Here is a 26,147-nt window from a genome sequence, read left to right on the forward strand (position 1 = left end):
GCCCTCAGTTTGATTATTTCCAGTCTTCTACTCCTCCTGGGCGCATCTGCTTCTTTTTTTTCTAAAGCTTTCAGGTGTGCTTTTAAGTCTAGGATGTATGCTTTCTCTGTTTTCTTTAAGTGGGCACTTAGTGCTATGAACTTTCCTCTTAGCACTGCTTTCATAGTGTCCCATAGGTTTGAGCATGTTGTCCCTTTATTTTCCTTAAATTCAAGGAAGACTTTAATTTCTTTCTTGATTTCTTCCTTGACCCAGGTGTGGTTCAATAGTTGACTGTTCAGTTTCCATGAGTTTGTCGGCTTTCTGGAGGTAAGATTGTTGTTGAATTCTAACTTCTTTTTCTTTTATACATAAAAATAAGTTTGAGAGATTCATATAGCTACTGAGTTTCTTAAGTTTTAAAAAGAAACTAATTAATTGTCAAAGGGAACAATTCAATTTAAGTTGAAATTACTAATTTTTCTCTAAGGAATACCTATAAAGCTTCAACCCTATAAGAATCTTATGCTGGATTTCAAGTGAATACAAGAGTCATCTTTGGGGGTTAGTGGTGCACCATCTATAACAGCAGTTACTGGGGTGCAGTTATGGTAGAAGCGATACTTTTTAAGGTAGTTTTTAATAAAAATTTTTAGACAGGATTTCTATGTAGATTTGGAACCTTCCTAGGAACTAACTTTTGTAGAGCAGACTGGCCTTGAATTAACAGAATCCGCTTGAGGATTAAAGGAGTACATCACCATGGCCTGGCCTAACATCATACTTTTAAAGTAGTGATACAATTTTCTGGGAATATCTAAATATATTACAAACTGTTAAGCTTTTATTTAAAGTATTTCATCCAAATGTTTATGCCAATAGGGACACATTACATACTCTTTAGAATGAATGGTTTCCAACATATGTTGTACCCTCTCAACTTTGATCCAATATTAGTTGGATGAACTGAAACCAATCTGTCCAGCCAATATCCAGGGTGCAAGCTTTATACAAAAATGAATGAGAATAGGAAAAGGATATAGTAAAGAAGTATAGAATGATTCATAATAAGCAAATGATCTGCCAATCTGTTCCATCCTTGTATATAGTTTACCTCCCAGTAGAGGTCAATTTTAATTGAAAATTTTATTGATTCTGCAGAGACAGAAGACAATGCCTGTCAGCTTTCAAACACTTGTATATACTGATTAATTAATTAATTAATATTTTTTTGAACTGTGTGAGTTACATAAATTTCAAATAAATCTTGTTTGTATTTATTTCTGCGTGTATACTGTCTGTATATAGGTTTTGTAAATCTTTACTTTTTCAAATGTTAAAAGGCCTATTTTTGAATACTAAGATATTTCACATTGAATACAAAATGCTTAAAGCTATTATATGTAAAATTTACACACAAATCTGTAAATATACAACATCAGGTAGAAAGTATTAATCTTTAAAGTTGGCACTATATAGTAATATGTGACATAAGAAGATTTTCATATAAAACCTGAGACTCTGTGAGCATATTTCATCCAGACCTGTTCACCAGACTGTTTTTCATCTCTGCATGCTATTATGTCTATAAAAGAGCGTCTATTATGTCTCTTTGTTTCTCTACATTCCTATCAATTGTACTTATATAATTGTATGTATGTATATAAAATATTAAAAATGGAGGAGGGATAACATGATATTTATCTTTCTAAGTCTCGATTTATTTATATCTATTTAATTTCTATTTATAGTATAAAATTTAGAGTATCATAAAATTAACAACATAATAAAATGCAAATTATTATTAATAATATATTAATGTCAATACACAAAATATGTTATATAATATATTTATATTATATTATTATTATTTAAATATTATTAACATAATAAGTCAAGGGAAATTAAAGAGAAAGATCATTAATTTGAGAGTGAGATAAAGTATGAGCATGGGAGTGCTTGAAGGAAGAAAAGGTGCTTGATTCAATAATATTTTATTTTCGTAAACATTTAAGAGTCTTTATTTATAGATTTTAATATTTTTATTTTTGAAAATTAAAATAAATTGCATATTTCCCGTTCCTGTTTCCATCCCTTCCCTTGAAGAACTTCTTGCTCTCTGTAAAATTCATGGCCCTATATCTTTATTCATTATTACATATATCCATATATTTTATTAAGTATGTAAATACAACATCTTAGTCCATATATTGATATTTCTTTTTATATGAGTTCAAAGCTGATCACTTGATATTGATATTGGATAACCAATTAAAGTAGATTTTTCTGTGAAAAAGTCAATTTGTTCCACTCCCCGCATTCTATAGAATTGTTTCCAGTTCTATAGGGTTGAGGCCCCATGAAATATTTCCTCCTATGTTAGTATGTCATCTGGCATTAAATTTTTTCAGACATGTATTTATAAAAATAGCATTTGCAATGTTTCTGACAATTCAGCACTGGAGATGACTTGCTATAGCACTATACAACTTTCAGATACAGAATTTAGTCCAGACAGGACCTGTGGATAATTCTCACTTAACTACAGAAGCAAGAGATGAAGAAACCCAAACTCAGATTTCCCTTCAGATCACAAGACAATTGGGAAGACAAGAGTCTATCTTTCTATCAATGCCAGGGGATGCATGTTCTCTAGAGTGAATGGAAAGGATGAGTGCAATTGTGAGTCCCTCAGGAAATTAGGATCATGATCCAGGATCCACTTTCCTCAGAGCCTTCTTTGGATTAAATGTTCTCCTGTTGGGACATTCTTTGCTCTGCTTATAAACACATACATCCCGAGGTTAAAGGGCAAATTGTCTGTTTCCAGAAAAGACTCAAAACATTAATCATAAATAATGTTCTGCAATTCAGAAAATGGTACAGAAAAATTTAATCTTATGTATATCTTCCTTAAATTGAAATATCGGAAACCTCTGAATCTGAAATATTTATCCTGATAAACAAGGATAAATGGAAAAATAAGCATCCTCTAATGTTTGGATTGAAAATTGTGAATTTCTGAATTCCAGATATACTAACACCTTCTTTTTCTTTCTTTTTAAATGAAAGTTTGTCTATTATTGTATTGATACAAGAAAATTTTCACATAGTATAGTCTGATTACAGTTTCCTCTTTTTCAACTCCTCTGATGTCCTCCTAGCCTCTCCTCTCATCCAAAATCCATTCCCTTTCTGTTTCTTGAAATATGATACACTTTAGCAACTGCTTTCCTGTCCTGTTTAAAATGACATCTAAATGAAACAGTCAGAAGAAGGATGGATCAGAGTGAGGTGTTGGTGGCCACTGGAGTTGCAGCATCTTTGTTAGGAGTCTCTTGCATGGTTAAGATTCAAGTCTTCTGGAGTCATGACTCTGACACTGGTGCAGGAAACATTCTTTCAAACCTCTCTTTTTCTTTAGTTTTAGATTAGGCACATGATTTTCATTCAGACCACAGCAAAAGTGAATCTGGAGCAGCTGTAAAAACCTGTATTTTCCATGTATCTACTTCCAATTTTGTTATAAGGGAGCCTGTGTTAAAAAAAAAAAAAACAGGAAATAGGAGAATATTGAATCCTCGTATATTCTCCTTTTCCTTGTGATTTATTTTAAAAATTGTAAAATTTCAATATCAATTTCCTTCTTAGTTATGATAATTTGTGTGTGACTGTGACGATTGATTTTATATGCATAGTGGAGCTTGAAAAATTATTTCCAGCGTATATATCATAAATGGGAAGAACCGATGACTAGTGGGAATATTTCACTAGTACAGCTCTACTTTCTGTGTCCACAGATTCCTTTAGAGAAAAATGGACACAGTAAATGTCTCAGTGGTGACTGAATTCATTCTGGTAGGATTTTCAGACCAGCCTGATATCCAAATACCCTTATTCTTTCTGTTTCTAGCAATGTCTTATCACTGCATTGGGAAATTTGTGTTTGATAATTCTGACTGTGCTGAATTCTCACCTCCATATTCCTATGTTCTTTTTTCTCTTTAACTTGTCCTTTATAGATCTCTGCTATTGTTCTGTGTTCAGTCCCAAAATGCTGATGAACTTTGTATTAAGGGAAAATTTAATTTCTTACAATGAATATATGACCCAAGTCTATTTCTTTTCTCTTTTTTTGTTATTTCTGAGTGCTATGTGTTGACTTCAATGGCCTATGATCGCTACATGGCCATCTGTAATTCATTGTTGTATAATATTGTCATGTCTTCTACATTATGTTTGACCCTTATGCTTGGTTCATATTTTATTGCATTTTCTGATGCTGTAGCTCACACTGTGTGCATGCTGAGACTGACCTTCTGTAATGCCAACACCATTAACCACTATTTCTTGATATTCCTCCTTTACTCCAGCTTGCCTGCACAAGCACATACGTCAATGAACTTGTCATTTTTGTTGTTGGGAGCATCAACATAATTGTTCCTACTTCAACTATCTTTATCTCTTATGGGTTCATCCTTTCCAGCATTATCCACATCAGTTCCTCTGAGGGCAGGTCCAAAGCATTCAGCACCTGCAGCTCCCACATTATTGTTGTTTCTCTGTTCTTTGGTTCAGGTGCATTTGTGTATTTCAAACCCTCCTCAGCTGGGTCTTTGAATGAAGGAAAAATCTCTTCTGTCTTTTATACCAATGTGGTCCCCATGTTGAATCCCTTAATCTACAGCTTAAGGAACAAAAATATTAAAGTTGCCTTTGGGAAAACCCTGAGCAGCAGGAAGTTTTAAATGGACAGGGTTGTCTTTATGCCTCTTATTTTTTTACACAGATATATTTCCAATTGATGTGTAGTATTATATTGGCAGACATAGTTTTCTTTCATAGAAAACGTTTCTCTTCTCATTTTATTTTTTCCAGTTTAAGAATAGGCAGAATCTCTTGGTATAATCTTGAAGCTACATCTGATTCTTTCCTCATTAAATGAAGTCTGAGTCTTCTAGATTTGATTTTAGTATTTCTAGAGTTGGACATCTTCTTTTAAGTCACTTATACCATCTTCATGCTGTTTTATTTAAAAAATAATATTATTGAAACAATTTAGACTTTCCCCATTCATTAAAAGTTTGCTTTTTTCTCCTCTATCAATCTAAATCAGGTCTTCAATAGACAAGTGAAACAGCACTAGCAAGGTGGTTTCCCCTGTGTGCAGGCTTCTAATTTTGAATACATGTTTAATTAATTAGTTAAATTTAAGTAATGTATAATTCAAACATCTGATTCTTTTTTCTTTACTGTTTTCCATTTGAAAACAACATATTCCTTTCAATTGCCAGTGCAATATGTATGATTTATTGGTTATTGATAGCTTATTGCAAACTATAGAGTATCTTAATTGTCCCAGGTTTCAACCAACATATTAATTCACATGTTCCTTTGAATATTTTATTACTATTTTGTAAATATGAGCATAATATGAAACTAGATTATGGTTGTCTGTTGTGGACCCCTGTGTCTAGAGTTTCTGCAGTGGTCACTTTATTTTGAATTGTTCCTTTGGTTAGAGAAAAAGCCAGGATTTTTGCAGTAATGAGTTTAGTTCATCTACAAAATTAAAATTATATAATTGGAATGTTTCAAGTATCTAGTAACTCAATAAATAAAGTCCAGGGAAAGAAAGTATGCCAGCAAGTCATTAAACCAGGAGCCACAAATAGGGACTTTAAATAAATAGTTTTCCCCTGCAATTGGCTCACTGAGGGATTCTGGTAATCATAGTGTCATTAGAATCTTAACTTTCTTCTGTTGAGCATTGCAAATATTTCCCTTGCTTTATTAATCTCACATAATCTTTCTCACCAACAGTGACTGTGCATTAGTATTGCTTGGAGTAATGAAGATTACTTTATTGGTCAATGAAGGCAGGCTACATTTGCTGAGTCCAAGTAGAATGAGGACAGCTAAGTCAAGGAATAAAGAGAGTGGCCATTGAGACTCTAGTTAGGATGAGAGCTTCAGACAGTGCAGGGCAGTCAATGGAAGCCTCTGTGGCTTCTTTTAGCTTTTCTGGAACTTGATGTTGTAGGGGCAATGAGAGTGGCTCCAGCTCAGACCCAGGGTGCCGAAAGCAAATGCTTCTCAGGAGTGAAGGTGGTGTAAAAGATTTCTACAATAACTTTACACACGCTAATGCTCTTTTCAAGTGCTCTTTTTTTGTTCTTTTTCTATGCTGATGATAGTGTCCTACATTTAGCTTTTATATACTTCTTCTAAAATCTATTCTCTTATAGGAGCCTTGAAACAAAGAGGAGCTAAGTCACTCACCATGGCAACACAAAGGTCCAAGACCATAGTAACAAAACCTCAACAAGACAAGGGGGTGCACAATTTCCAATGACATCTTTGAGACACAGACCCATTGTTAGTAGATTTGCACGTGAAGAAGAATTGGTATGCTTTCTTAGTAACCTTGGTTGGACTTTTGTGACTCTTAGCTTTCATTTTTTTTTCTACTGTAGTTATGGAGCTATATTTTTTTTCTCTGCTCCCCTCCCTTCCTCCCGCCTCCTTGTCCTTCTTCCCCCTTCTCCTTTTACCATGTTCCTTTATCCCCATGCTCCCAGTTTACTCAAAAGATCTTTCCTTTCTCTATTTCCCATGTATATTAGATCCATATGTGTCCTCTTAGGGTTCTCTTTGTTTTGTAGGTCCTCTGGAGTTGTGAATTGTAGGCTGGTTTTCTTTTCTTTATGTCTAAAAGCCGCTTGTGAATGAGTAAATATTATACATGTCTTTATGGGTCTGGGTCACCTCACTTAATATGATGTTTTCCAGATTCATACATTTGCCCACAAATTTCAAGATATTATTATTTTTTTCCACTGTGTAGTACTCTATGGTGTATAGTTTTCTTTTCCCAAAAAATCTTTAGTTTAGTTGAACTTATTCTGAGGTAAAAATGAGCTAATTATGTGTAGTTAGGAGGGCAGGCTTGTAGGTGTCTGTAGTCCTTGTGGAACAATATATCTAACTATGAAGAATGTTTCAGTATATATTCTATATATCAAAACTACATGGCTAAATGAAGAAGTCATATATTTGACCATCCACAGATATGGGTGCTCATATGAATGAGATTCAGTCAAAAGATTACATGTATGAAAATGCATTGTATCAGGGAGATATAATAGCAGTTATTATACAAGTGAAATTACAGAAAATAAAAACAGTTTTCATAATAAGCTGTAATTGCATTGTGGCATGCAGTTGCTCATGATAAACACAATTAACAATCAGGAAATTGTGAGGATTGAAACATATCTCTGGAGAGGTTAAAAAACTTAAGTTAATTGACAATTAAGAAAAGTTTAACCCAAAGGCAGTTAGAGATAAGTAAATTATTCCATCATTGTTGACTTTCATATGGGTTTCCCATAGAGGATTTCTCTGCAAAATGAACAAAATATCTACCAAATGGACTGTAATAGCATAATAAAAGTATCAAGCACAAAAAGATCATTTCCAAAATAAATACTGAGGTGCTGCCTTTTTCCCTTTGTGAAACAACGTGAGTGGATAAAGTGTTTATAATCAAGAGTCTTTTTAAAACAATCACCTGAAACTGGGCTATGGTGTCACACATCTTTAATCCTAACACTTGAGAGGCAGAGATGGGCAAATCTCTATGCATTCAAGGCCATCCTGGTTAGTTCCAGGTCAGCAAAACTGTTTAACAGAGAAACCTGTCTCAAGGAAACAAAAGAAGAAACAAACAAACAAAAACCAAAAAATGAAAAAAGAAAACAAATCATGAAACATGAAAAATTGTAGTTGCTCTGGCAAGACTTTTCATTTTGATAGAGTAGATAGAGGCTATCCTCCACAGGGTTTAGGAACAGAAAAATTCCATGCATCCTGTTATCCTGGTTTTGTTTTCTCAAAATATAAATTAGTGAGGGGATGTTATATATTAATGTAACATCAATCATGAACAGAAGTAAAGTATATTCACAATGGAGGGCAACCACTTTGACACAAAGTTATTGGCATAGGGAGGACAAGTTGGACAGGGATGAGAGAAGTACTGCATCTCAATCTGGCAAAGAGCAAGCAACAAGCAAAAACTAAAGTTTTTCACTTATTTATTTATTTGTTTAATTTTTTTTCTTCAATGGTTGGTTTTTAAGGAGAAAAAAATGGAAATGTGTGTTAGGGTGAGTTAGGATATCCTAGTTGGCTAGGTTAGCCAAATCATGAATTTATATTATTAGACCTCGATGTTTTGTCTCAGGAATAATTCAGTTGAATAGGCTTGTGGAGGGTAATAAAGATCCTTTTGTATTAGTAGCGCTTTAAAGAGAGTGTGTTTTCATTCGAATTTATAGAATTTCATTTTATCCTCTTCTACTATCTCAATAAAGTCTTTCAAGTATTTGTTAGAAGTATTATTATAATTGGTGCATGCTAGGTTCAAACCCAGGGATTCACTTGAGTTATTAAGGACTTGACTACTTACCTATAGCCCCAGAAAATTAATATGCACACTCCATTTGCTAACAATAAAAATCTAATGAGAAATTGAATAATTCAATGAACCAAAAATAAGAATAAAATATAGAAGAATTAAAGTATTTTTCATAATAAAAGACCTCGACAAATGTACACTGAAAACCGTCTAACATTGTTAAAAGAAGTGAAGGCCTTAATTCACATAAATATACTGTGCTCATAACTTAGATATGTCATGGTTGATATAATGCTTCCACAGTCATGCAAGCACAAGCTCTTGCCATCTGCATGCCTACACACGCATGTGCACCTATACAACAGAAATAGGCACATATCATACCACACAATATAACTAATGAGGAATTAACCACAGAGCTGAAAAATTTGTAGGAGAAAACCAAAAAACCCTGCTTTAAGAAATGAATGAGATAACCACACAGAATGCACAACTTTTCATAAGTGGTCAGAAAACTTACTAGTGTTGTCAATACTTTTCCAAAGCTGTCAGAAGAACCAGTACTATACCTATCACATCCCAATGACATTTTAATATTAACATTCATACATATCAAGAGACTATGAATATGCAAAGCAACCATGAGAAAAATATAGATCAATCCCACATCCAAATTTTAAAACTTCTTATAAGCTTATGATGATCCAAACATTGTGGTATGGAGATATAAGAGTGTTGGAACACTGTCTAAGAATAAAGTCATTCGAGGAGAATTCTGAGTGCTTCTAGAAATACTTCAAGAAAACAAGACAAGAATCTTATGACTTCATTTTCTTCAAAAATACAGAACTATTTTTGGAATATGCTTTTGTTCCCTCCCAGGTGTAGAAGATATCTGTGAGTTTATCTCATATTATTCATTACAACTGGCTATTGTTATTGGTTTATATTCCTCCATGGAAAAACATATCTCTGTCACATGTGGTTTGTACTTGTGATTACAGTTTACTCAAGCAACTCTTTTTAACCTTTAATGTATAAATAATCTGATATTTTGACTACCATTGTCTATTGCATGAGACTATAGCCCACCTCATTTATAGGTCCTATTCTACTAGTTCCCACTGCCTCAAGAGTGGTTAAAAAGAGATGGAATAGAAAACCCAGAAACAAGTTCTGAGATGAAGGTTTAAGGAACATTTGAAGAAGTTTCCAAGAACATGTCAGGTGGGATGGGTACTTTTTTCAAGTAGGGATAACTGAAAATAGACATTCAAGTAAATTATATTGGACCCAAAATAGACACTGCATATCACTTACTCCAAGTGGGTCAAATACCCAGAATCAAGATTTTTTTTTCAAAAGAAGTGTTTATGGGACAAACATTGCCAAAAACGCAGTCTCACAAGTGTCGATGACTTCTATACAGTAAAATGAAAGCACAGGCAGCCATAGAAAAATAGAGGAGATTCACCATGAGTACACTTCTCTCATGTAGGTAAAACTGTCCACTTATGAGAGTATATACCATTGACTTAAGCAGATCTATAATGCTCTGGGAGTCAACATCCTTGTCACACTGTCCAAGAGTTTCTAGATAAGTTAAGAGAGGTGGAAAGATATAGTCTGGCTCTACCTGCACTATTATATGGACTAGCTTCAGACTGATTGAGAAGGATAAAATACGTCGAGCAGTGACAAACCTTTCTATTTACTGAATGTGTCCAGTGTGGCCACCTGGTCATCACTTCTGCCACCTCAATTCCCCATCATGATACTCTTTACCTTGTCTGTGAGCCATATAATCCCCCTTTCCTTTAAGTTGTTGTTACCATATATTTTGTCTCTGCAGTGAGAAAGGTAATTGCTGAATCACTGAGCAGAATATTTTACAACCATAGAAAATACAGATAACTCTTCTTAGTCCATAATGACAACCTGCTAATGAAAAGAGCCATGTATTGTCTATACATGTCTACAGAAAAACAAGCAATTTTCAATGAGCTCATTACCAGTTCTCACCATCATTAGTCAATAGAAACATTTAAACCAAAACTATTATCAGATGCTAATCCTGCAGATCTTTGTAAGACAAAACAAAAGAAAACAGACAAGTGTTGGTGAAGATTCAATTATTTAAAATCTCAACACAATGTTTTTAAAAATTTGGATGTGGTGCTGCTGCTGGAAAGCAGAAGAGAAGCTACTCAAAAGTTAAATATTCAAGCTGGTGAGGTAACTTGAAGATAGATATGATTGTTTCAGTTTATAAATGTATGTTAAATTCTTAAAGAACAAAAATTGTTATCAAGAGAATGTTAACATTCCCTATCTAATCTGATCTCCTGAAATATTTGTGAAAGTTATGATCCATGGTTGAAACTATTCATAATTTTTGGTACTTTTCATTTGTTATGGATGAGTCCATGATCATAAATGATTTACTTCCATTATTTCAGTCACTATACATACGTGTTCAGTAATATTTCGTGTTCAATGTCGAAATGAACATTAGCTATCTACAGAAAATAGAATTGTCTAGTTCCTGGAATGTATTTTTGTTGTTGTTTTGTTTTTTAGAGAAAGGATTTCTCTGTGTAGCCTCAGCTGTCCTGTAATTTGCTCTGTAGACCAGGCTCGTGTCTAACTCAAAGACGTGTCTACCTCTGTTTCCAGAGTGCAGAGATTTAAGCCTTGTGCCACGACTGGACCCAGCAGAATGTTTCAACTGAACTGTGATACTGAACATAATAGTAAAAGTCCTTACTATTATATATTAGGATAATTGATCTTGAAATATATATATATATAAATTAATGATAAATAAAAGGCTTTCAAATAATGAGGATACAATAAACATAAAATATTTTAAAAAACAGAAGGAAAAAAGATCTGAATATGTTTCTCATATTGCAAAAAAAATTTCACACAGTGAGTTATGTAAACATAAACATTGAAATTTAAGACTTATTGAAGACAATAAAAGAGAAAAGATTTATGATTTAGGAATAGAAAAAATAAAGTATGACATTAAAAGTAAAACCTATAGGAGATAAATATATATATTGCATTTAATAAAATAAAAATATTTTTCTTCTAAAATATAGTATTGAGACAATGAAATTATAAGCCTCATTACTGACTGGACTAGTTTCTCAGATCGAAGTGTCCAGTGGGTTTTAGAAGTAACAACCTTGGCAAAGAATTTGATTCTCAATAAAGGAACATCTGGAGGCATTACCATCCCTGATTTCAAACTCTATTACAGAGCTACAATATTGAAAACAGCTTCTTATTGGCATATAAACAGAGAAGTCGACCAATGGAATCGAAGACCTGGATTTTAACCCACAAACCTATGAACACTTCATTTTAGATAAAGGAGCTAAAAGTATACAATGGAAGAAAGAGAGCATCTTCAACAAATGGTGCTGGCAGAGCATTCTCAACAGGAGAAATTCAATTGGCCAAAAGACATGTAAGGTCATGCTCATCTTCCTTAGCGATCAAGGAAGTGCAAATCAAAACAACTTTGAGATACCATTTTACACCTGTCAGAATGGCTAAAACCAAAAACACCAATAATAGCCTTTGCTGAAGAGGATGTGGAGTAAGGGGTACATTCATCCATTGCTGGTGGGGATGCAAACATGTGCAACCACTTTGGAAATCAGTGTGGCGGTTTCTCAGGAAATTTGGGATCAACCTACCCCAGAACCCAGCAATACCACTCTTGGGAATATACCCAAGAGATGCCCTATCATATTACAAAAGTATTTGTTCAACTATGTTCATAGCAGCATTATTTGTAATAGCCAGAACCTGGAAACAACCTAGATGCCCTTCAATGGAAGAATGGATGAAGAAAGTGTGGAATATATACATATTAGTGTACTACTCAGCGGTTAAAAAAAAATGATATCTTGAATTTTGCATGCAAATGGATGGAAATAGAAAACACAATCCTGAGTGAGGTAACTCAGACCCAAAAAGATGAACATGGGATGTACTCACTCATAATTGGTTTCTAGCCATATAGGACATTGAGCCTATAATTTGTGATCCTAAAGAAGCTAAATAAGAAGGTGAACCCAAAGAAAAACATATTGTTATCCTCCTGATATTGGAAGTAGACAAGATTTCTGGGCAAAAATTGGGAACTGGGGGTGGGGTGGGATGGGGGAAAGGGGAGATGGGGAGAGAAAAGTGAGAACGGGAGGATGGGGGACAGCTTGGGGGAATGGGATGGTTGGGATAAAGGAAGGGTAGATATGGGATCAGGGAAGTATATATTTAAATTCTTTTTAAATATTTGTTTTTAGCATTCTGTAGGTTACAAGACTTGAACTCATTTACTAAAATCCTTGAATTTTTTTCAGAGAAAGTAATTATGAGGCTTGGAGTATATTCAACTAGAAGTTCATGATTAAAGTGAGTGGAGAGGCAAGGAACCCTACAACATCTTGCTCTATAGAGATCTAAATAATTGGGCAAATTAAAGGTTATATTTCCATCTCTGCAAGAGGGAATATTTATAAAGAGAAATTCGTATAAAATTTTAAGTCTTTTAGAAACCAAAGGCATATTATAATCCAAGTTGCAAATGTAACTTAAAATCTGTATGAGAATTGTACATGAAAGCCAAGAAATTCAGAATTTGCCTTTAGGCCCTCTTTGAGTTTAACTTTGCTATTCAATAACTTGCAGCTTATCCTACCAAGAAAAAATAAAATCCCTAAACTATTTCTAGAAACTTTCATGATCAAGGTACAGCTAAAGATAAGGATTTTTTTTAAGGTTGAATTTTTGGTGAACAAATTAAAACAATGTCTTTTAGAAGAAATAGAGAATTAGAAAGCACAAAATATCCATAGCAGGTTTAAAAGGATATCTTGAGTTATAATTTGTTGTTTTGCCATTTCTAGCCTTTAACTCAGTATTTAGTTGTTTTTGCCTTGTAAGAGATGTGTTGTCTATTTCAGGTACCGGACATTTCTAAATACATGAAATTTAATTTACCATTTATACTGGCCTATTATTTGTTCCTGTATTAATATTCTTGGTTTTAACTTGGAAATACTTGTTACAAAAACAGAAAATAAATTACTGTTTTTAGTGGATTTTTACTTATTTACTCACTTTTTTACTTAACTGTTGTTCTAAAAATTGATTTTCTGATTTCATCTTTCATTACTAGTCCTTGGTCATAATATCAGTGGTCCAAATGTTTGGCAGAATTGACTGGGGTCTCTTCCTCCTCCTTTGCTCTTCTGTGCATTGATGTATACCAGGTTAGTTCCAGACATTGCTGATACTATTCTAGGACCAATTTCACACCTTTTGCACTTTTCTAGGCCATTTCTTTGGCAGGGTAGAGAAAATGAAGTCTCACTTAGGTTCTTGATCTATAATTCAAACTCCAGAAAATTATTACAACAAAATCAGGTGGATAAGGCACAAATGGATGAAGTTTCTATCAGGAAGGATTACATAGCCATTGGCTGATGAGGGCTACTGCCTATTCCAGTTATTCAGGAAGCTGAGATAAAATGATGGTAAAGTTGAGGCCTACCTGGTCTATTGATCAGTACCAGTCTAACCAGGGCAACTTAGAAAAAAAATGTCTGAAAGTCAAATTTGAAATAGAGGAGAGAGGGCTGGAGCGATGAGGCAAGCTAGTCTAAAACTCAGTGGTAATGTACTTATCTAACATGTAAATTTTTCAGTCTGATCATTAGTAAGACACATAAAAAGCAGTAATTGAAAAAATCAGGTACATAGTAAATACCCTATTTATAACAACACATACCCATTACAAGTTATTTGTTTTATACAAATGTGCTTCAGCGTATTCTTTATTCAAACATGTTAATGCTGAGTTTCTAATAAAATATTATAAAACTTTAATTAGATTGTCATTTATGTGAACAATAATGTTATCAGGAAGAATCCCAAGTATAAAAGATTCGCGTTACTGGAAATAATCTAGCAGAATCAAATCAAAAGAAACAATGGGACATATAGTTATATATTCTCTGCAGATCTGTATACCAGGTCCAAACATTGAATTTATATCTAATTTTCAGTCTGGATTTTTTTTATTTTCTCAGTTAAACTGCTTTTTCTCAATAAATCCTTTCCTTAATGAACTTTTTCAAATATGTATATATTTTTAAAGGTTTATTTTCTGTGTGTCTGTGCGTGTGTGTGTGTGTATGTTTGTGTGTGTTCACTGGTGTGCACGCACGTCTAAGTGTGAAGGTACACATGGAGTCTGGAAGAGGACTCTGGATTTCATAGAGCAGGAATAACAGATGATTTTGCATTATTTGTGATGGGAGTTGGGTGCCAAATGGATGTCCTATATGTGAGTAGGAAGAGCCCTTAATTACTTACACATCTTCCCATTCCCTAAAGTATGTGATATTATTATCACTGTTATTGTTTTAGACCGCTGGATATAGAACTTGGAGATTCACATGCACTAAGCAAGTACTACATTTTAGAGGACCATTGTTGGCACTTGAGTTTTCATTTTTGAATGTGTTTATTTTTTTAATTTCCAGAGGAGAAATAAGGCTGGCATTTCTCAGGTCCAGATAGTTATTTATTCAATGAGTCATGTGCTGTGCTAGGAAATAAACATAACATTTTTTTAGTGTGGATAAGTGTAAATGTCATGTGTGTAGCGCAGATAATATTCAGAGGACTTCCACTGTTTCTTTAAAATCTCAATTAAGAAAGCTGAAACCAGGCATCTGGCACTGGCACTAAGATCTGACTTTGGAGTCATGAAAGCAACCTACATCTTTCCTGTCAGCCATTGCCTCTGTGGCCACCCTTGCTTACCCCTAAGCTCAGGCTTTGGACAGACCCCAGCAAAGCAATCCCAGCAGCCTCTCGGGCTTTGTCTTCCTCAGCAGCCATTTATTTCACTGTAGGGTTATGTTTAACATATAGAGGATTGCTCGATTTCCATAGTTGTCATAAAGTATAATTACAGAATCCAAATGAGGTGTTTAGTTCCACTTGAAGTTCCTAGATTACTCTGTGCTTAGTAACTTTGGTTGAGCCATATAATACTGTGTTAGAGTATTTTGTAGCTCATCACCCTGGATAAGCATTGGTCTAGAGAACTAGATACGCATAAGTCAGAAGGTACAGCCTCCATATGCATGCATATATATTTAAATGTGTATGTATATGTACCTGTGTATGCACTTACACACAAAGTATATATACCACAAACTCCTATAAAACAAGTACATAGACCAAATACATATGTAGACACATGAAAAATTGAGAAAGTAAAATGTGTTGTTAAAAAAATATGTAATTCTAAAAATAAAAATCTTAATAGAATGAGGGTATTGTGTAAAATAAGAAGCGAGGAATCTATGATAAAAATTTCATTGATAACCCTTTTGAAATTTTTATTCAATATAGCATTGAAAGTTCTAGAAAAGAGTCATTGGGCATGAAAAACCAACAACTGCTATTGTGCTCTTAAAAAAGATATCTTGAAGGATGATTTCTCTTTACAAAGGATAAGGAACTTTCTACCAAAAGTTCTATTGAAAAAAAATAAAATCCTATAATTAATATAAACATTAAACTAACTATAAATATTAACATTTAAATATAAATTGCATTTAAATAAACTAACCATGAGTGGTATGAAGAGGAAATGAAGACAGTAAACATATATACTAATGCATCCTAATGCAGCCCAACAGAGAGCAGAAACAATAAAATCTACCAATCTTTTCTGAAAGAAATTATTAAGGCATAAATATAAGGAAACATATCCTCATTAGTAGGTTGGAAAATAATATTTTTAAACAACATTTTTTAAATTAACCTCTCTACATGCTTAGCTGAGATAAACAAACAAGCAAACAAGAAACAAAACGTCACTTAAAAGATGTCCATGGGATGATTTTTTTTTTGTTTGACTTTAGTAACATTGGACTTATAGCATTAATTTTGATGTTCTCAGTTTTCTTCAACTTTTGGGAAAAATTTGATAAATATTGCTATTAACTATTTTTGATAGGCTGGAATGCAACATTAACCCTTGTTTTGTTTTTTCTGAGTAGCTGCCAGGTATTCAAAATATGACAAACACAGTCAGAGCTCTGAAACAGCAGAGACTGGAACCAACTGCACAACAATATCCAAATAGGTTACATTATGACGTTTCACATACTTCCTTCCACTCTGGGGAGATGCTAGGTGGTAGTGTGGCTACGGGCTTTCACATCTCATGTCTTTGGCACACATTGGGTAGGAGTGTGGTGATCACGAGTCAACGTCCATATATCCAATCTTACTGGAACTGAAAACAAGATGACTGAATCTTAACTACCATCAATACTCAACCATAAACTAGACTTCTAGGTAGTAGCCAAACATCTGCTTTATCCAAGGATGTTTTTGTGCATTGGAAGTATCATGCACTCCTTTCTTCTATAGGCACAAATCAGTAGGCAACAATTTTCAACATTTATCCCTATATTGACCTAAGAATATTAAGTGTGCAATCTGCCAATCTCAATCACCCTACCTTTCTTAGTGGCATTTGGGATCATAGTATATACTGTGTTGTCCTGAAAAACCTATGAACAGGCTAGACACAAAATTATACTATGGATAATCTGTGAACAAAATGTGACATTGAATATGTATATTCACATCACATTCATTTCCTAAGATTAAGTTTTCATCCCTAGTTTGTAGTGCAATGTCAAGAACAAGTGCATAGTTAGAAGCTAGCTTATTTTTCCCTATCAGATTTATAGAGGTTGGTTTCATGGCAGGTCAGGATGAAGAGAACTCACGCTTAATTTTCAAATTCCTCATAGTTCCTTAGAGATTTAATGAGTTCATAACTGTTGTTTATTTTCTGTGTTAATGAAGTAGGGTACTGCAATTCATTCTTAATCATCTTGATGAATTATAAAAAAGTTATTTTCAATTTCCCTGGGGGATTTCCAATCCCTAAAGTGAAGAAAAACCTGAATAAAAATGAAAACCCTAAGGAAATGATGACAGACTAATGTCTAAGGAACAGTCGTAAACTACTTATTTCCATATTATACATAAAAATTACTCTCTTGAGAATTTTGTGTGATTATCTACCCTGTTTATAACTGAGTGTATTAGAACTCATCAATTACACATTAAAACTCTTACTTATCAAAGGTAAATGTGTGAAAAAAATTTCTCCTCTACTTGAGATGGCTGTAAGTTATGATATAACAAGTTATGACTTTTAGTTTGGAGACACTGACTAGATACATTCTATAAATGTCTCTGTAATTTCATTGCTGTTCCAGGATCATCCAAGTAAGTAAGCAATGAGAAAATATTGTATATTTTTATTTAATAAATGGGAAATTCAGAAGTAAATTTATATTATTATCTTCTGTAAGACTAAATTTCAGAGATCTAGGATGCAAGTCACTTTTTCTGAGTGTGGAGTATTGAGACTCAAGAGAGAGTGACGTAAGTATCCATTTAAAGTGGGTCATGCAGACTGTGAAAATACACTGATGACTTTAAGAAAGGCAGAAGATTTATGTGGTTCCTCCTCTTTGGACAGAACCAAATTACTCTACTTTCATGGTTTTTTCTATCTTTGACATAGGATTAGCCAAACTACCTCTGAATATTTAGAACAATGTACTAATCTCAGCTTTCAAGGTCTAGCCTGTGTTAGGGCAGCACATGTTGCCAGGGTGTATACATTCAATATCAGCAATGAGGGTACAATTCAAGACATGAAAAAATTGATGATGAGAATGATGAGTCTCTCTTGGTACGGCTCTCACATTTAATATTCCATGGCTTTCAGGAGTCACCTTTTCATATTGTAGTATTAATTATCATCTGTGGGATGGATTTAATATTGTACTTTGTTATTGTTCTTGTTGATAATTGAGGGCAGAAAGAGTATAAGAGCCAGGGGATAGATGAATATAAAGAAAAAAATGTTTTATGGACACAGAATAGTAGTTACATATACAAGCTTACAGGTGCATTAAAAGCCAACCTTAGCATTTAAAGAAGAGTTGGGTAAGAAGTCACAATTTTAGCTAAGAGCTATTGGCAGTTTTCAGATTCTGGGAGAGGAAGAGTCAGGCTTCTCTAAGAGAATACCCTCTGGTAAGTCAGCTGTCCTAGTGAAAGGCTCCATTTTCAAGAATATATTGACAGCACAAATTAGCCTGATGAATAAAAAAAGGATAATACAGTAAGGTAGGTAGTGAAGTAGGATGGATCTGTGAATATTTGGGGGAGGAAGAGTGAATATGAACAGAGCAAATGTGAAATAATATTATATATGTGTGTGTATGCCAAAAGAATTTGGATAAGAAAAACATAACTATTAGGTAAATTCTGTATGTGTTAATTTATGTTACATGCAAGGCTGTTGTGGGAATGGCTGTATTTCCCTCTAACATGATTCTTCTTGACTGTGTGCATAGATTCCTTTAAAGAAGAATGGCTCCTGAAAATAGCTCTTCAGTGACTGAATTTTTTCTGGTGGGATTAACAGAGGAGCCTGATCTCCAGTGTCCACTCTTCATCCTCTTTCTGGTGATGTACGTGATCACTGTGTTGGGAAATCTCGGATTGATCATCTTGATTGCACTGAATTCTCACCTTCACACCCCGATGTACTACTTCCTCTTTAACTTGTCCTTTGTTGACCTCTGCTATTCATCTACATTTTCACCCAAAATGTTAATGAGCTTTATATCAGAGAAAAACATTATTTCTTATAGTGGATGCATGACCCAGCTTTTCTTTTTCAGCTTTTTCTCTATTTCTGAGTGTTATGTGCTAACCTCAATGGCCTATGATCGCTATGTGGCCATCTGTAAACCACTCTTGTATAATATTATCATGTCTCCTAATGTATGTTTGAACCTTATGCTTGGTTCATATTTGATGGCATTTTCTGGTGCCATGGCTCACACTGGATGCATCTTGAGACTGATTTTCTGTGGTGCAAACACCATCAATCACTACTTTTGTGACATCCTCCCTTTGCTTCAGCTCTCCTGTACCAGTACTTACATCAATGAGCTGGAGGTTTTTGTTGTCGTGGGTATCAACATCATTGTGCCCAGCATCACCATCTTTATTTCTTATGGTTTCATCCTCTCCAATATTTTCCATATAAACTCCACTGAAAACAGGTTCAAGGCCTTCAACACCTGCAGTTCCCACATAATAGCTGTTTCTCTATTCTTTGGGTCAGGAGCATTTATGTATCTCAAACCCTCCTCTGCCATGTCAATGGATAAAGGTAAAATATCTTCTGTCTTTTATACCAATACAGTTCCTCTGTTGAATCCTTTAATATACAGCTTGAGGAACAAAGATGTTAAAATTGCCTTGATAAAGACACTGACTAAAAGAAAGTATTGATCTGAAAGAATGTCCAGTTGACAGAAATTTCTGTCTCACCACATTCCACAGCTGTTAAATCTCAAAGATTAATACAGAGGTCTATGTTAATTATAAACTGATTAGCCCAGTATCTCAGGCTCTTCCTATCAACTTATTCTTATAACTTATATTAGCTCATAATTCTTTTTTGCTAGCTATGTTGCTTGGTACCTTTTTAGGCGAGGTAGTCATGTCTTTCTTTCTCTGCAGCTCAGTCATGCTCACGACTGCAGACCCAAACTCCCCTCTTCCCAGAATTCTTGTTGCCCTGCATATACTTCCTGCCTGGCTACTGGCAAATCTGCATTTTATTAAAAATAATAAAAGTAACAGGATAAAAGACAATTGTCCCACAACAGTGTCCTTTGTCACATAGTTACAAGACTGGAAAGTCAGTTTTGTTAGTTCCACTTATGTGTCCATTATGTTCTCCTATTTTTTTGGTAATTTAGTGAAAACATTTGAATGCCCTTTCAACAATGTTTTTTTCAAGATCTGTTTTTTAAAGATATTGACTTCTACTGCCTGCCTTTGGCAGGATGAATGTCTCATTTTCTGTCACATGTACTTTAAAAATTCTAGCAAGGAAATTTGTATATTTAAAATTATGATTACTTTTATCTTTTCTTCCCATGACAGAAGATCAATATCTGATAATGGCCACATCTCATAATGTTAGGTTAGAATTCTGACAAGTAATTGGAAGTACTCATCTGGCATGCCGCACCTTTAGGAACATGCAGTTATGGACTTTTCTATTCTGGGAGTTCTATATTCCATTAGAGAATGTCCCCGTTACAAATAAGAAATGACAGTTTCCATAGTAAATTAAATTTGTCCTCTCATATGTACAAGTACTATGAACTAAACATCTTTCTGTAAGGAGTTCTCTTAGTTAATTTGCCAAGTTGAGTTTTGTAATTTTTTATAGAAGACATATTTTGAGTCTGAATTTGGAGATAATGACTGAATTGGGGAATTTAAACTTGAAAGAACTATTTGGAGAATAAGCTAAGTTATGATAAAGTTTTTAAGTAAATATGATGTTCAATTATGACTCTTTGATAAATGGGCAAAAATGGCAATCCTTAAGATACCAATTCAATAAAGAAGACCATCTATCATCAAAATTGTACATTTTAAAAGTTAATGACATTGTTTTATTGTAAAAACTTATCTATATATAATTTGGTAAGCATCAGTAGAGTTAGAACAGACATTTTGAAGCTATAAATTTTCACATTGGAGTTTATACTTTTACTTTTGAATGTAGAAAACTTTTATCTACTCATCCACCACCAAAAAAATCCATAATAGAAATAGAAAAGATCTATAAAACCATTAAAATATACCAATTTTATATGGTATATGGAAATATAACTTATAGATTAATAAAATTATAATAGAAAAATTTATGCAGTTTCATAGACAAGAAAGTGAAAAAATATTTAGATTACCAAACCCCTTTTCTGCATATTTAAAAATACTAGTGACTGCCATTAACTGGGATGAAATAGAATCTCATTGTAGCTTTTACTTGCATTTATTTGATGTCTAGTTGAATTTTTTTTGTGTTCATCAAACATTTGCATTTTGTCTTTTGATAAATGTTTTTTCATTTCCCAGTACATTTATTAATTAGTTGTTTGATTTAATGTTGTTTAGTTATCCTATTTATCTTTCTTTGGGGGGGTTGAGACAGGGTTTCTATGTAGCTTTGGAGCCTGTCCTGGAACTAGTTCTTGTAGACAAGCAGGCCTTAAACTCACTGAGATACACCTGCCTCTGCCTTCCAAATGCTGAAATTAAAGATGTGTGCCACCACTGCTTGGCTTCCATTTCATCTTTTTATAAACTAGATACCAAACTTATGTAAGATGATTAGTTATCAAAATCTACAAGCTCTCTATTTATTTGATTTACTCCTTTTCTTTGCTGGTTTTAATATGACAGGACTTTAGTTTTTAGTTGTTGGTATTAACCTGAGTGACCAGATGGTATTCAGAAATACCAACTCTAATTTTTGCTATAGCAGCTTCAATTTTTTCAGGCCTTACCTTCAGGCAGTGGTTGTCAAACTTGCTCATGCTGCAACCCTTTAAAACAGTTCTTTATGGTACAGTGACCACAACCATAAAATTATTTTCAATGAAACTTAATAATTGTAAATTTGCTACTATTAAAAATCAATTGTAAATATCTGTGTTTTGCTATGATCTTAGATGATCCCAGTGGAAGTGTCTTTTGACATTCGCAAATGGGTCACAATTTACTGGTTGAAAACGGCTGCTGTCTATCTGAAGCTGATTTTTGTGAAAAATAGGGATCACTTCTTTATTATAATAGTGACTATCTAGTATTCCCAGAAGCATTTGTTGAATAGGCTATATTTCCTACAATGTATATTCTTGGTATGTTTGCCAAACTTTAGTTAGTTATAGCTTGATGAGGTTATGTCCATGTCCTAACTTAGTTCTATTGTTTTTACTCAAGTATTACACTATATTTTGTTTCTATGGTATTCTCATGCATATTAGAATCAGGAATGGTGACATCATTAGTATTGACTTTTTGCTCAGGATTGTTTTGACTGTCCAAGATATTTTCTGATCTCAGAGGAATTTCACAATGTGTTTCTATTTCTTTGAAGCTGGAATTGCAATTAGTTGGGAAGGTAAAGAATTTGTGATTTTGGAAGTGAGTTTTTGTAATATCAATTTCCCAGTAATGAGTATGGAAAATCTTCTCATCTTCTAGAACCAACCTCATTTTTTTTTTATATTTTAAAGTTTTCAATGGTAAAGCCACATTCTGGTTTTACTGATTTCAGTTTTTTTGTTGTTGTTTTTTTTTTTTTTTGTTAATCACTAATGGTTATATTTTCTTGATTTGACAGCATGTTAATATTGGGAAAGCTACCGATATTTGTGTTACTTTAGTGTACTGTCTGTTTACCAGACCTGAGCATTTATTTTTTTTCAATTAAACAGTAACTTCTTGAAGGATTTTTTATTTTCTCTTTTGTATAGTATGTTATCATCTTCAAATAGAAAGAACACTGATTTTTTCCATGTTATCTTTTTTATTTATTATCGTCTTGTCTTGTGGATTTTGATAAGCCTTCAAGCACTATGCTCACTAAGAATGAGCAAAGTGCTAACCCTACCCAGCCTTATGACATCTCCACACTCAGATGCCTAGCTCCAATGGAGCAGCTCAAGCACTGACTATCTAGTTCTGATAACACATTCTGCATATGCTCAACCTAAAAGCCTAGATTCATGCATCAGACACAAAGCAAGAAAGGAAGTCACTGCCCAGGTCACAATGTAAAAACACAAATGTTATGAAAGGTAAAGGCAGTATGCCCCACAATATACACACTAGTATTACAGAAATGATCTTCAATAAGATGAACCTTCAATAAATGAACCTTAGAACAGAGAATTTTTTTAAAAAAGAAAACATTACCTTACCAAATAATTCAAAAACATTAAAAGTGAACTCTACAGGATAAATATAAATACTTGTGTCATATTCAAGAAAACACACGTATATTTCTAGCTGAAAGAGTGAAAGAACCAAGGGAGAAAGATGACACCAAGAAAACAAAGCCTTAAATCAATATGAGTTCATAAGAACTCAGAAATTGAGGCCTGTCCTTGACTGATTGATTTGAGGCAAGGACATATCCCGTAACTATTATACAGGTGTACACATCAACAGCAGAAGTGGAAGAGGATATCATCAACAGTTTCTATATAGATCTCCAGAATGAGATTAGTAGGATACATAAGAATGGCATACTAATTGATATGGGTGACATCAGCTCAAGAGTGTAATTCAGAGAATTGATTAGGGTGTCAGACAAGGCAACCACAGAGGGGAATGACTGCTTCACCTCAGCTATAAAACTCATTTATACACATCCAACATAAAATACAAGCATGTCAAACCATCAAGATGCTGGATGTGGGGATCACCTGGCAAATGCACATATAACCAAATTTACTACATTTAGATTAGCAGGAAACTCTTATCTAAGATCTATAACACCTGTCCCATAAAGCTGATGAAATTTGTCTATGAGAAGAATACTATCTCTTATGTAGGGTGCATGACTCAGCTGTTTCTCTTTCTATTTTCTGTCATCTCTGAATGCTACATGTCAACCTCAATAGCCTATGATCACTATTCAGCGATATGTAATCCACTACTGTATAAGGTTACCATGTCCTCTCAGGTATGTTCCATGCTATGTCTTGCTTCCTATAGGATGGTTACTCTCCTGAGTGCTGCAGCTGTTTAGAGACAGAAAGAGATGTTCTGCTCTTATGAGCTCAGGGCCAGCTCTCCCACATGCCACAGGTGGCAAGTAGAGGGAGGCATCTCTTCCTAACCCACACCACCATAATCAAAGATGGAGGGTGGGGTTAGATCTCCCATTCCTACATTCTCAGAGTAGGTTCAACTGCACTCTCATCAATAGGATCAACTCTACTGTGCTCCAAGGCAAGATACAGGGCATAGTTTCCTGAGTGCTACAATAAGTAAGCAGGAGTGTCAGCTCCCTTGCCTATCACAAGTGACTGGGACAAGGGAAGGAAGCCCTCTTTCTCTTCCCCTAACCACCACATGTCAGATGACTGGTTGTGGCCAGCTATCTCATTCTCACACCTTCAAGGCAAGCTCACCCATGCCTCTGCCTACAGGGACAACTCTTCTGCTGTCCGGTTGAGATGCAGGGTCCACTTTCCTGAGTGCTGATGATGCTAAGTGGGAGAGTCACCTCTTTCTTCCATTGTAGGTAATGAGGGGTTAGGAGTAAGAAGACATCTCTCCTCTGCCCATATTACTGTATGACAGATGGGTAGTAGGAAGAGCACTCCCACAGTCACAGCTTCGGAGTTGTATCTCTCACATCTCCACCAACAGGGCCAGTTCTATTTTGAAACCCAGGTGAGGTGCAGGGCCTGCTCTCCTGAGTACTACTGCTTGTGAGAAACAGGAGAAGCTCTCACACCTTTATGACTTCAGGATCAGCTCTTACACCTGCCTCAGACACAGAGGCAGGGGACATCTCTTGCCCCCACTCCCATGGCACCACTAATACGATATATACAGTACTTTCTGCTTGCCCGCCCAGTCCAGCTGGTGGAGCTGGCATAATCAGGAAAACCTCTCTTCAGGGAGCTGTGGCATGCCACCAGCAAACAGCAAGAAGCTGTGTTAAACTCTGTATTTTTGTGTCTATAATTTCTTTTTAAGCTTTTTCTGGTTTTACATGTATTTTAGTTGTTCACATGGGTGTCAATTTGTTTCAAGGACTTGAAAGGTTGCTTGTTGGTTCTGCCTGGCTAGCTTAGACCTATAATAATCACACAGAAACTGTATTAATTAAAACACTGATTGACCCATTAGCTCTAACTTCTTATTGGCTAATTCTTCTTAATTTAATCCATTTTTAGTAATCTGTGCATCACCACAAGGTCATGGCCTACCAGCAAAGTTTTTAACATATCTGTCTCCAGCAGCTCCATGGTTTCTCTCTGATTCCACCCTTTCTCCCAGCACTCACCCTAGCTTTCCCTGCCTTCCTAAGTTCTGCCTTGCTATAGGTCTGAAGCAGTTTTTTATTCATTAATGTTAATCACAGAATACAGAGGGGACCTCCACATCAGGACCATATGGCAGATGAGGATTGTGACCAGATCTTTTGTACTCATGTTCTTGGGGTTAGCTTACCTGTGCCCCTGTCAACAGGGTCAGCTATGCTCTGCTGCCAAGATGAGGTACAGGGCCCAATTTTCTGAATGTTGCAGCTGGTTAAGGGGAGGGTCAGTACCCTGGTCAGTTGGAGGTAGTAGGTGCAAGGAAATAGGGCTTTGTTTCCTCACTCCCACCATCATACTGTAGATGAAAGAGGCAATACCAGCTATACCCATCTCATACCCTAAGGGCTATCTCACCATGTCCATATCTACAGGGTCAACTCTGCTGTGCTGTTCAGGTAAGGCGCAGAATCCATTCTCCCAATTACTGCATCTGGTGATGGTTTGGGTCAGGTCCCCTATCTGCTGCAGGTAGCTAGAGAGAAAGAAAAGAGGCCATATTTCCATCACCCATGTCACCACATGGCAGATGAGGGCGGCATGGCCTGGTCTCCTATTTTCACACCCTCAGGGCCAGCTTACCCATGATCCCATGAACAGTGTCAACTCTATTGTGTTGGCCAGATGAGGTATGGTATAGGACCCTTTCTTCTGAGTGCTTCAGCAGTGAGTGG

At 34.9% G+C, this 26,147-nt stretch overlaps 1 protein-coding gene and 1 pseudogene across 1 annotated transcript; both read left to right on the forward strand.

The window, feature by feature from the left end:
• The first annotated feature begins 3,795 nt into the window (after window positions 1–3,795).
• On the forward strand, window positions 3,796–4,727 carry LOC101997600 (annotated as a pseudogene).
• Window positions 4,728–18,907: 14,180 nt separating this feature from the next.
• LOC101979824 (olfactory receptor 8B3-like) lies at window positions 18,908–19,840 on the forward strand. The gene has a single exon (XM_005347082.2). It carries the CDS (start codon window positions 18,908–18,910, stop codon window positions 19,838–19,840), a length of 933 nt encoding a protein of 310 aa, XP_005347139.1.
• Window positions 19,841–26,147: the final 6,307 nt, after the last annotated feature.

The sequence above is a fragment of the Microtus ochrogaster genome, chromosome 5, assembly GCF_000317375.1.
Source record: "Microtus ochrogaster isolate Prairie Vole_2 chromosome 5, MicOch1.0, whole genome shotgun sequence".
NCBI lineage: Eukaryota > Metazoa > Chordata > Mammalia > Rodentia > Cricetidae > Microtus > Microtus ochrogaster.